General features: G+C 50.9%; 1 protein-coding gene across 3 annotated transcripts in view; it reads right to left on the bottom strand.

The window, feature by feature from the left end:
* Positions 1 to 13260, bottom strand: part of AP2A2 (adaptor related protein complex 2 subunit alpha 2) — a 74114-nt gene that overhangs the window by 37108 nt on the left and 23746 nt on the right. For all 3 annotated transcript variants that reach the window (XM_064370289.1, XM_064370290.1, XM_064370291.1), the window contains exon 2: positions 6677 to 6745. In XM_064370289.1, coding sequence (XP_064226359.1) covers positions 6677 to 6745 — 69 coding nt within the window. The remainder of the gene's footprint in view (positions 1 to 6676; positions 6746 to 13260) is intronic.

The following is a 13260-nucleotide window of genomic DNA, read 5'->3' as shown; positions in this document are numbered from 1 at the left end:
GCGTCACCTGGGCACGGAGGGCACGTGAGGAGCAGGTCTGACGCCCCCACACAGATCCACCAGGTGAGCCACAGGGATTCAGACCCAGTCTCTGACTCCAAAGCACCGTCGTGCTGGGGGTGAGCCACTGCCTTCCACTGCACACTCCGCCTATGGAGGGAGCCTCTGCGCCTCTCTCAGTCACACTTTCTCAGCGGAAGGCATTGGGAGGACATGGGCGGATCAAGGCTGGAGCAGTATCAGAGGGTGTGAGGCCATGAGGCCATAGGTGAAGCCCTGTGGTCCACACGTGACCTCACAGCCTCAGCCCGGCCACAACCTTCCCGTGAGCCTTTCGACGTGACTGTGGTGCCCAGAGGGCTCCCTGACCACACCAGCACTCAGATTCCCTCTGCAGCCCCCATGCGACTGGCTAAGGATGGGAGGGTCCCGCTCCACAGCCCTTGGAAGGCCAGCACCTGGCCTGCCCGCGCCAGCAAAGTTCCCTGCTCTCCGGTGGACTGGGTTTCTCTTTGCTCCAAGCAAGTCCAGCTCCAGCTCTCAAGAGGGGCCTCTCCACAGCTGCCCTCGGGACTCTCTTCAGCCCCCCGGGGGGCCATATACAGTTCCTTCTATCTTAGAGTCATTCTATCAGAGCGCAGCAATTCTTTATGAAAAATCTCCCTCTTCAACCCACCGTGAAGTCCACCTCTCCTAAAAGGACCCAGACTCATAGAGCCTTCAAAACGCTAGTTTCAGTCCTGGGCCAGGATTACTTCTTTACTCTAGTGATTTCAAAATGTTGAGCTGAACTTTAATATTCAAGGAGGAGGGTAACAGGAATGCCCGTCTCCCTGGTTTGCGCAGATCAGAGGAGAGAACGGCTGGGAAGCCTCATCCTAAACCCTCAAAGCATCACAACTAAGGAAAGGCCCCAGCCTAAAAGGCGCAGCCACCTGCCTGTCTTGTGGTCTCAGACACACTCCTTAACCTCTCTGAGCCCAACTTCCTCAGCAGGTTATAAAATGAAACAGCACACCACACACGGAGCTTCAGGTGTCTGGGGCAACGTAAGGTCACAACACAGGTTCGTGAGCACCATCTTTCACCGACTCATCAGATGCATACAGACTTCACAGATGCTAACATGTGACAAAATGCCCACCTCAGAAGGACTGAAACCTGCTTGCTGCTTTTTTTTTTTTTTCGAGACAGTCTTGCTCTGTCAATCAGGCTGGAGTGCAGTGGTGCAATCTTAGCTCACTGCAACTTCCATCTCCCAGGTTCAAGTGATTCTCCTGCCTCAGCCTCCCAAGTAGCTGGGACTACAGGCACCCACCACCACGCCTGGTTAATTTTAGTATTTTTGGTAGAGACAGGGTTTCACCATGTTGGCCAGGCTGCTCTCAAACTCCTGACCTCAGGTGATCCGCCTGCCTTGACCTCCCAGAGTGCTGGGATTATAGGCGTGAGCCACTGTGCCCAGCCTGAAACCTGGTATTTTTTGATAACAAAATATCAAGCAGAATAAGATAAACTGAAGAGTGAGTCAGGAACCAGAGCCTTCAAGTGTTCTCTCGACCTGCAAATCGGGAAGAGGGACCCTGACTGGTCACTAGTCATCTGTTCAGAGGCACTGCTGGCTCCACACTCTCCAGCCCCCAGAGCCTGCACAGGGTTCACACCCTCAGGGGCAGGGTGGGGCTCCTTCCACCTCCTCACCTGTGCACACTAGCCCCAACAAGTGTGTGGGATGAGGCAGCTGCTCAATCTGTTCCTGCCAATTACATCAAGGAATTGATAATCAAGCAACCTAACAGTAAAATGAAAAACAGGCTACCCAAGTGAAAAAGAAAAAAATATTCTGTCTTGAGACAAGGTCTCGCTCAGCCACCCAAGCTGGGGTGCAGTGGTGTGACCACCCCTCACTGCAGCCTCGACCTCCTAGGCACAAGTGATCCTCCCACCTCAGCCTCCCACGGTGCTAAGATTATAGGCATGAGCCACCGCGCCTGGCCTATTTTGCATATTAATGTGAGCTACCTGGGAAACTCCTGAAAACGATCAATAAGAAGAATTTACCAGCCACATACGGTGGCTCACTCCTGTAATCCCACCATTTTCGGAGGGTTCACTCGAGGTGGGCAAGTTCACCTGAGGCCATGAATTCGTGACCAGCCTGGGAAATGGTAAGACCCCACCTCCATCAAAAGCTTTAAAATTTGCCAGGCATGGTGGTGCACACGTGTACTCCTAGCCACTCACGAGGCTGAGGCAGGAGGATCACTTGAGTTCAGGAGTTCAAGGCTGAAGTGAATTAGAATCATGCCACAGCACTCCAGACTGGGCAACAGAACAAGATCCTATCTCTTCAAAAAAGAAAAAAGAAACGACCACGTCTCTGTAGAGTACGGTAACCCAATGGCTGTTTGTAAAGGTTTCGAGACAGAGGGCACACCCGGGAACATCCCAGTGACCCCCTGGGCTCCCACGAGCACGGCAGGTGCACACAGCACTGAAGCCCTGCCTGTGAGTCTGCAGGAGGAAGGGGCCGCCGTGCAGACACTACCAGACCTGGCAGGGCCTGCTCTCCATGGCTCTGCTCCCAGCCCACACCACACAAAGCACGTCCTTCCCATAGTGGAGGGAGGAAGAACCCAGAGGGGAGACCCCCTTAACACAGGGGTCGGGACAGGCATGAACCCTTCAGTCCACGCACCTCAGGTCACACATCAGATGGCCACCCCTAACAGACCTCATTAAAGGATCAAAATCTCAGGGAAGCCATCTGGGCCTACAGTTTTAACGACAAATACATACAGACTCAACTCTCTGAAGCTCACAGTACTACTAAAGAAACTCCACAGACAGACATGACTATTAGACACACATACTGGGAGTGACCCTCACCTCTCCTGCTTCCTGCCCTTCTCCTCCACGTCCCCACACTTTCACCTGGAGAGTGACCCTCACCTCTCCCCCTTCCTGCCCTTCTCCTCCACATCCCCACACTTTCACCTGGAGAGTGACCCTCACCTCTCCCCCTTCCTGCCCTTCTCCTCCACATCCCCACACTTTCACCTGGAGAGTGACCCTCACCTCTCCCCCTTCCTGCCCTTCTCCTCCACGTCCCCACACTTTACCTGGAGAGTGACCCTCACCTCTCCTGCTTCCTGCCCTTCTCCTCCACGTCCCCACACTTTCACCTGGAGAGTGACCCTCACCTCTCCCCCTTCCTGCCCTTATCCACGTCCCCACACTTTCACCTGGAGAGTGACCCTCACCTCTCCCCCTTCCTGCCCTTCTCCTCCACGTCCCCACACTTTGATCTGGGATTATTTCCTTTGGAATTTCCTTTAGTGCAAGCCTTCTGCTAGGAAATGCTTTCCATTTCTGTCTTCAGCAGGTATTTTTAGCTGCATTCTTAAAAGGTACTTGTGTTGGGTATGGATTCTCTCCCTGTTTGTAACTTTCCCCACATTTTGGGGTTGTGTAGAGTGCCCCATGCCAGGAAGCCCAGCAACACGTCAGGAACAGGACTGGCTCACTGCCACTTCACTCTGCCCTAAAGGGTATTCTTTGGGTGAGGGCTTCAGCTTAGCATGGAAAGGCGTCTCTAGGCTTTGACTCTGAGCCCTCTAGACAAGGCTCCTCAGCCCTGGCTACTGACACCTTAGCCGAAGCCTCTGTTGTGGGGGCCACTCCATGCACTTGGGGTGTTTAACAGCCTCCCGCTTCCACCCATAAGTGGACCCACACAGTTATGACAACCAAAAATGTCTCCTAGGGGCCGGGAGCAGTGGCTCACGCCTGTAATCCCAGCACTTTGGGAGGCCGAGGCGGGTCAATCACTTGAGCCTCTAAGTTTGAGACCAGCCTAGGTAACATGGCAAGACCCCATCTCTACACAACTTTTTTAAATGTTAGCTGGGCATGGTGGTGAGTGCCTGTGGTCCCAGGTACTTGGGAGGCTGAGGTGGGAGGACGGCTTGAGCCCAAGGGGTTGAGGCTGCAGTGAGCCATGATCGCACCACTGTACTGGGCAGCCTGGTCAACACAGCAAGATCTTGTTCAACCCATTAATAAATCAATAGAACAATCAATCATTTTCAGCAGAAGGGTTGATCTAAGTCAGCAGAGCTCACACAGTGACCTCATGCCACACGTGGTCAGTCAGTGAGCCACTGAGACAGCCAGTCCAAAGAGAGGCTCACCCTAAGTGTGACATACACACCAGACTCCAAAGACTTGGTATAAAATAACTCAGTACGTGGTTTTTTTGCTTTTTTTCTTTTCTGAGATGGAGTCTTGCTCTGTCACCCAGGCTAGAGTGCACTGGCTTAATCTTGGCTTACCGCAACCTCCACCTCCCAGGTTCAAGCGATTCTCCTGCCTCAGCCTCCCAAGCAGCTGGGATTACATGCACACACCACCACACCCGGCTAATTCTTGTATTTTTAGTAGAGATGGGGTCTCACCATGTTGGTCAGGCTGGTCTCAAACTCCTGACCTCAGGTGATTCAGCCATCTTGGCCTCCCAAAGTGCTGGGATTACAGGCATGAGCCACCACAACCGGCCATTTTTCTATTGATTACGTGACAATGATATTTTAGATACACTGAACTAAATAAAATATATTATTAACTTCATTTGCTTCTTTCTACTTTTTTTCAATGAGCATGCCAGAATATTTAGACCTGTGAGTGTGACTGATACTCCATTTCTACTGAACAGCACAGCTCTAATCATCTCATCCACCCACAGCTAGCAGGAGAGGTTTCAGGCAGCACTTTCTTAAAAACAAGTCGATTTTCTTCTGTGTCTGCTGCCACAATCCAGGGCATGCACATGCTCAACAGAAGCCAACAGATCACTGTGGGGGGGCCACCTTCCCTATCTAGGACAGCCAGACAGACATGAAGTCTCCTTTAGTCCCAAAACATTTACAGAGGGAGCTTGTTATTTTTTTTTTTAATTGAGACAGAATCTAGCTCTGTCGTCCAGGCTGGAGTGTAGTGCGCGATCTTGGCTCACTGCAACTTCCGCCTCCTAGGTTCAAGGGATTCTCCTGCCTCAGCCTCCCGAATAGCTGGGACTACAGGTACGCGCCACCACACCTGGCTAACTTTTTGTATTTTTAGTAGAGACAGGATTTCACCATGTTGGCCAGGATGGTCTCCATCTCCTGACCTCGTGATCTGCCCACTTCAGCCTCCCAGAGTGCTGGGATTACAGGCGTGAGCCACCACGCCCGGCCGGTGCTGGTTTCTTTTCAAGCAATTTCTATGTATGCCCTCATTTCCTCACAAGTAGCACAGCAGGGCAGATCCCGTTCAATGGAGGCCCGGTGATGCCAAGAGTAAGGCTGGCCGGCAGGGGCTGGCTTTGTCAGGGTCGTTCCCCCAGGTTGAGAGCCACGACTGAGCAAGAGGGTGCCAGGACCCAGCCCCTCCACCGCCTCCAACTGGTGACCTGGGCTCCCACGCTCCCTGACGGGCAGGTGGTGGTGACGGTAGATCTGAGTCTCCGTCTGCTTCCGCCCTTTACTTTTCACCTGTGTCACTCTCCAGCACATCTTCTACACACAGCCCCACTTCAGAATCCACATCCTAGAGAACCCAACTTGAGATCCGTGGTTTCCCCATTTTACAGTTGAGAATAGATGTGCAGACTGGGCGTGGTGGCTCACACCTGTAATCCCAGCACTGTGGGAGGCAGAGGCAAGTGGATCACTTGAGTTCAGGAGTTCTAGACCAGCCTGGCCAACATGGTGAAATTCGTCTCTACTAAAAACACAAAAATTAGCCAGGCATGGTGGCAGGCGCCTGTAATCCCAGCTACTCGGGAGGCTGAGGCAAGAGAATCACCTGAACCCAGGAGGCAGAGGTGAGCCGAGATTGCACCACTGCACTGTGGCCTAGACAACAGAGCAAGACTCCATCTCAAAAAAAAAAAAGAGAGAGAGAGGAAAGAAAATACTGGGTATTTTCTCAAGCCCTCAAAAAGCACCCATCCCATGAAACTCCAGGAGTCCCCAAGCTGTTTTCTGCCTGTCCCTCCAGTTCCACAGGGGTCAGGCTCAGCCCTCTCCGCGACTCACTGTGGCTGGACAATTTCAGCTACACCGTGGCTAAAGTATGCCCAGGGAGGTGGGCCAGGCGTCAAACCTATAAAAATTAACTAAAAAACTAAGGCTTGAAGGGTTAACTGGGCTTTCACAAATGTCCCAAGGACTGAAAACTAAATCTCTACAGTTCTTCAAGGATGTTCAGGGAAGGCACTCAGCGCACACAGGCTCACAGAGAGGCCGTGCACTGAAGCGGGTCAGCAGCAAGCGTTCGGTGGCACCTTGCGCCGAGCGCCTCCCGTACCTGGTGTTTGTCCTCTGAACCCCCAGCACACTGGCCTGGTGGCTAAGGCTGCGGCACGCAGTCAGGCATGGGACTGGTGCGTTCCAGCTCCAGGAAAAGACCAGACACCAGGAGGGGCCACCCCACCTAACCAGCTCCACACGAGCCCTTCAAAAAGAGCAGCCAGCGGCTCCATTCCAAACATTTCCTAATTCTGACAGAGCCCTGACAGAAACTGAGAACTTCACTCTGGGGTGGGGGGAAGAAAAGATAGTATTAAAAGACTGGGTTCTTACCAGAGAAAATTTACAACAGGACATTGCATGGAAAGGTTAAACACACTTACCTTTAAATTTTGATCTGATATTTGCCAGTTCCTTGTTTATCCTCTTTATTTCTGCTTCTTTACTTTTGCCTAAAAAAATAAGAAAAAGGCGTTTTTATTTTAACTGATTTCTAAAGAAACACCACTTCCCTGATAAGACCAACACTCAGAACTCAGGAACGGGATGAGGCCCCCATTTGAAGGCAGGAGAAAAGCCAAAGCAGACACCTGCCTCCAACCCAGAGCGGCAGGAAGGGGCAGCAGCAGGGCGGGGCCAGGGCCAAGCTGAGGGGCGTGCTAAGGTCAGCACAGCCAAGGAGCAAGCCCTGAGCCCTCCGGCAGCCGCTGCCACCCAGCACCACTTCTTTTTTTTTTTTTTTTGAGACGGAGTTTCGCTCTTGTTACCCAGGCTGGAGTGCAATGGCGCGATCTCGGCTTACCGCAATCTCCGCCTCCTGGGTTCAAGCAATTCTCCTGCCTCAGCCTCCTGAGTAGCTGGGACCACAGGCACGCGCCACCACGCCCGGCAAATTTTTGTATTTTTAGTAGAGACGGGGTTTCACCACGTTGACCAGGATGGTCTTGATCTCTGGACCTCGTGATCCACCCGCCTCAGCCCCCCACAGTGCTGGGATGACAGGCGTGAGCCACCGTGCCCGGCCCCCCACAGTTCTGGGATGATAGGAGTGAGCCACCGCGCCCGGCCCCCCACAGTGCTGGGATGACAGGCGTGAGCCACCACGCCCGGCCCCCCACAGTTCTGGGATGACAGGCGTGAGCCACCGCGCCCGGCCCCCCACAGTTCTGGGATGACAGGCGTGAGCCACCGCGCCTGGCCGCACCACTTCTAATTCTGCCTTTCACCAAGTTCGGAACTCAAAATACCTGCTGGACGTTTGCCATAATAAATCATCATCAGCTAGTAACACAGCGGTCTACTCCTAAAATCGACTTTCCAGCCAAAGATCCTAAGAGTGCACAGTTTTACTACCGTAGGCTTCCAATTGTCTTTTCTAACATTCACCTCCACAGTTTCTTCCCGGACCAACTGCAGTCGCCAAACAGACACAGCCTCTGCACACGCAGTCTTCCAGATTCAGCTCAGATGTGCCCATGAAATAAGGGCTGGGCCCGTCAGCCTGCCTCCCCTGTCGTTACGGACTCAGTGTTTCCGCCTCGCAAAGTTCGCATACTGAAGCCCAAACCCCAACGTCTATCTGAAGATGGGACCTTTGCTTTAGACGAGGTCATGAGGTGGGCCCTCATGATGGGATTAGCATTCCTATAAGAAAAGTCCCCAACAAACACAGTTAGGTACTAGAATCATTAATAATATCAGGAGTGCTCCCATCTACAGGCCCAAAGGCTAGCTTCTATCCAAAGCAGGAAAGACTGCTCTATTCATCTATTATAAAATCTAGTCATTTAAATAGTCTTTCTTTTTGGCTTATCAATCCCCAATGGCAATCAAAATATCTGAATTTACACATTTCAATTTGATGTCCCTTATCTCAAAGCAGAAGCCTAGGATTTGTAATTTTTCATAGTCATAAATGACGGGATGTCACGGCTACAGATGCCTTAGTCTGCTCTGGCTGCCATGACAAATCACCCTGGACTGGGTGGTGGAAACAGAAGTTTATCTCCTCACAGTCCTGGAGGCTAGAAGTCTACGACCCATGTGCCGGCAGGCTGGTTTCTGGTGAGGGCTCTCTTCCTGGCTTGCAGACCACCTTCTATGTGCTCATGTGGCCTTTCTTTGATGCACGCTTATGAAGAGCGCACTCACTGTCTTCTTCTCATTAGGAACCCACCCTTATGACTTCATTTAACCTTAATTGCCTCCTAGAAGCCCGATCTCCAAATCCATCACCCCGGGGTTGGGGCTTCAGCATATGAACTGGGTGGAGCCAGGAAGGCAACTCAGTCCGTAGCAAGAGGGAACCTTCAAGGCAGACTGATGCATTTGTTCCCTCACTATCCACGGAGCACCCACAACGGCCCACCAAGGCACAAGGACGAGCAAACACAGACGTGGTCTCAGCTCCCCCACAGAAGACACAGTCTGGCAGAACACTGTTACTGATCAAGTAGTCGCACGCCTATTTAATTACCATGTACTGTGTAAGGAAAGCAGATGAAACTAGGCAGGATTATGATAGAGGGAGAAAGTCTGGGTCGCAGGGCAAACAGCTGTTTGTAGGAACATGAGGGTTTTCCTACAAAATCTGACAAGTCCACTTTCCTAATATTCAGTTGTGATATCGTATGTACATACAGGCTTTCATCCACAGTTCCTGTCTTGTAACCCCGCCGATATTGTTATTTTTCCCCAAGGCAGGCCCTAAGGCCAACAATGGACTCTATCCTCCCCCCACCTTTCTGTCTTGGAGCTGGCCATAAGTAAATTCTCTGACCTACCCTGTCTGACTGTGGGTCACAAGACCCCCATTTCGGAAGAGGCCCTGCCCCACACCCTGGAGGAAGGAATGCCACAGAGAGGCCAGGAAGAATCTGCACAGACAGGCCCTGCTGGGTTCAGACCACACCCATCTGGTCCAGTCCCATTTGTACACGGTTGTCACTCATGCCTATCCAATGAAGTCTCCATAAAGGGCCCAAGAGGACAGGGTTTGGGGAGCGTCTGGACACCTGAGCACATGGGGGTTCCTGGAGGGACATAGAGCGGCCACACCCCTGTGCCATACCCCAGGCATCACTTCATCCACATCCTTCGTACTAGCCTTTATGATCAAATAAACATGTTTCCCTGAGTTCTGTGAGCCACTCTAGCAAACTAATTGAACCCAAGGAGGCGGTGGTGAGATGTCCATTCACAGCCTGTAACCCAGGAACACAGGTCACAGCCTGAGGCTTCTGACTAACATCAGAAGTAGGGGGCAGTCTTGGGACTGCCCTGTGAAATCTGACACTATCTCCAGGTAGATTGCTTGCTTGCTGATGGGGAGAACTCCCCACATATTTTGGGGTCACAGAAGTCTTCTGTGTTGTAGTGGGACAGCAGAGGAATAACAGCTCGAGGTCTTTTCTCAGCTCACACCCATGAAGTTTGGAAATTCTCCATTGTACAAAAGAGGCAAAACGGACATTAGACATGTGACAAACTGTCAGTACATCCTAAAGCTACTGCTAAATGGCCTAGGCTCAACAAACATTCACACGTAAGTCACAAGCCAGGCATGGGATAGAGAGGAGACCACATGGAGCTTAGCTCTACCTAGACCAACTGGGAAAACTGAGCCTAAAGCGTACAGGTGATTTTAATAGGGATACACGTTTATCAAGTACTGTAAAAACACAACTATGGATCACACAGGGTAAGGTGAGTTGTGTGCAAAAACAAGTTTGTGTACATTTAAGTCACTTTTTATTCTTATTTTTTATTTAAAAAAAAAAAAATTAAGCCAGGTGCGGTGGCTCACGCCTGTAATCCCAGCACTTTGGAAGGCTGAAGCAAGTGGATCACCTAAGGTAGGGAGTTCAAGACCAGCCTGAGCAACATGGAGAAACCCCATCTCTACTAAAAATACAAAAATCAGCAAGGCCTGGTGGCATGCCTATAATCCCAGCTATTTGGATTCACTTGAACCCAGGAGAATCACTTGAACCCAGGAGGGAGAGGTTGCAGGAAGCCGAGACCACACCTCTGTGCTCCAGCCTGGGTAACAGAGCAAGACTTCGTCCCAAAATAAAAATAAAAATAAAAATAAAAATAGACACAAGTTCACTGGGCGCAGTGGCTCACGCCTGTAATCCCAGCACTTTGGGAGGCCAAGGCAGGTGGATCACAAGGTCAGGAGTTTGAGACCAGCCTGGCCAACATGGTGAAACCCCGTCTCTACTAAAGACACAGAAAATTAGCCGGGTGTGGTGGCAGGCACCTGTAGTCCCAGCTACTCAGGGGGCTGAGGTAGGAGAATCGCCTGAACCTGGGAGGCAGAGGTTGCAGTGAGCCAAGGTCGTGCCACTGCACTCCAGCCTGGGCAACAGAGCAAGACTCTGTCTCAAAAAAAATTAAAATTAAAATTAAAAAATAGAAGTGCTCACTACAGTGTCTGGGCTGGTCTCGAACTCCTGAGCTCAAGCAATCCTCTCGCCTCGGCCTCCTAAAGTGCTGGGATTATAGGTGTGGGCCACTGCACCTGGCCTTGAGACACTTTTTTAAAGCAATACTAAAGCTGACTACCAAAAAGCCCTTTTCAAGTGAGTCTTTGGTTTAAGTATCTACAGCTGAAGTAAAGGCTTCTGCAGCAACCCATCCACATCAGAACACAGCACAAGCAACACCGCCAGGCCTGGTGCTCACAGGTCCAGAGGACAGGAGCTGATCCCTGCCCTCCACAGGCACAGGGCCTAACTCGACCACAGCTGCTTCCAAAACTGGTCTTGCCTTCCCCAACAAGACAACCTCCCTCCTCCAGAACACCGTGTGTCTTTAACCACACATTTGCTGATAAATAAGGTTTAACATTTGATGAACTGAACACTCCTTTGAGCCAATCCTATCCTGGAAAACTCCAGATGGACAGGTGGTCAGAACAGGAAAATCAAGTACCTATGTGGCAGCTCCCCACCTGGCTCCCCCACCCAAGCACTGCCCCAGGTGCTGGGCACAGAACAACAGCTTCTGCCCCGGGGACTTTTAACAAGACACAGCCACACCCAAACCTCCTGTCCAGTCAGTCTGTCTTCCTGGCCCTGAAAGCTGCTCACAGCAGTGACCCCTGGTCAGGCCAGCATCTCAGATCCCCACTCCTCTCTGTATGGTGCCTGCCCAGGGGACGGCTCTGCGAGGAAGCAGGGCAGCAGGCACAAGAGGATGCTGGCAGCCTGATGCCCCTCAGGACGGCAGTCTTTTTGGACCTGGCTGAGTCATGGGAACAGTGTCTTGGGAGCTTCTGCCACACAAAACCTGCAGGCGGCTTCACACAGCTGGACTGCGCATGGGTGAAGCACTCTGCACTGGGTGCAGTGTGCCATTATGCATGTGCCTATGTGTTCGTGCCAGTGCATGTGCACCACTGTGTGTACCTGTGCACTTCTCACAAAGGTGCACACAGGTCGGTGCTGATAAGTCTCAACAGCGACCCTGTGCTCTCTCCCTGGGAGGTGCCCTCTACCCACCCAAACACCAGGGAAAGAAACCACTCCGAGGCGGGACTTACGTTGTCCAGAATCAACAGAGCTCAGATCTAAAGCAGAAATAATAAAAACCTGGGGGCAGGAGAAACAGGAAATAATACTAAATGAGCTAAATCAACTTTCCTAAGCGAATCTACAGATTTTGTAAGGTCGTTAAACCACAAGATAAAACTAAGAGCAAATAATTGACGGAAGTCACCACCAGGAAAAGCAGATAGCTAAACCTGTCTCCTCTGTGGAACAGGAACTGAGACGAGCTGCAGCTTCTCACCCACAGCTTTCTTTAAACTGCCCAATTTTCAACACACACACACACACACAAATACACACACATGCACACATGTATACACCACACACAAATACACACATTTACAAACACACATAAATACATATTTATACACACACAAATACACATACACAAACACACATAAACCAAATACACATACACACAAATACACAAACGTACACACCACACAAATACACACAAACACACATACACATTTACACACACACAAATACACATATATACACACAAATAAACACATACAAATACACAAATGTACACACCGCAAATACACACATACACACATTTACAAACACATGTAAGCACAAATATACATATACACAATATGCACATATACAAACATACATAAACCAAATACACATTTATACACACACACACAAACACAAATACAACATATATACACAAAATACATACATACACATAAACACAAATACACATATCTACACACAAATACACAGGTACACACAAGCATAAACACAAATACACATATCTACACACAAATACACACAAGTACACACAAACACAAATACAACATACACACAAATATACGTACATACAAACACAAATACACACGTACACACACAAACCTAAATACATGTACGCGCGCGCACACACACGCGCACACACACTCACACACACACACACTCTTTAAAGCCACGGCAGGCCAGCCCCTGAGGGAAGAAGCACAGAGTGTGGTGACTAGAGTGAACTGTGGGGCCCGGCATGTGGCTAGGAATCCCAGCTCTGCCCCTGACTCACTGTGTCATACCTCTGAGCCGTACTTCCCTCAAAAGGAAAGCCACCAAGGGCCACACAACCTCGGGGCATCATGTCTGTGCGAGAGAAGGTAGAGAGAAGAGCAGCACATTGGCCAGGCCTGAGGACAGGAGAGCCCGAGCAGGCCCAGTGTCCACAGAGGGCTGAGTGTGATGCAAGAACCAGGGCTGGAGAGGCCTGGCCCCAGCACCCCTACGGAGCAGAGACGACGCAAAAGCAGGGAAAAGGGAGGTGCAATAACAGCAGGCGGATGAAGCCCAGTCGGAGCCGAGACAGAGCCAGGACGGAGCCAGAGACTTCCAACTGCAGCTGCCAGAGCCCCCAGACCACGACTCCTCCGACAGTTCAGGAAAACTAATTT

Source organism: Aotus nancymaae, unplaced genomic scaffold (genome assembly GCF_030222135.1).
Source record: "Aotus nancymaae isolate 86718 unplaced genomic scaffold, 86718_ANA_hifiasm-v0.15.2.pri h1tg000106l, whole genome shotgun sequence".
Taxonomy (NCBI): domain Eukaryota; kingdom Metazoa; phylum Chordata; class Mammalia; order Primates; family Aotidae; genus Aotus; species Aotus nancymaae.
This window is presented reverse-complemented; position numbering and strand designations above follow the sequence as displayed.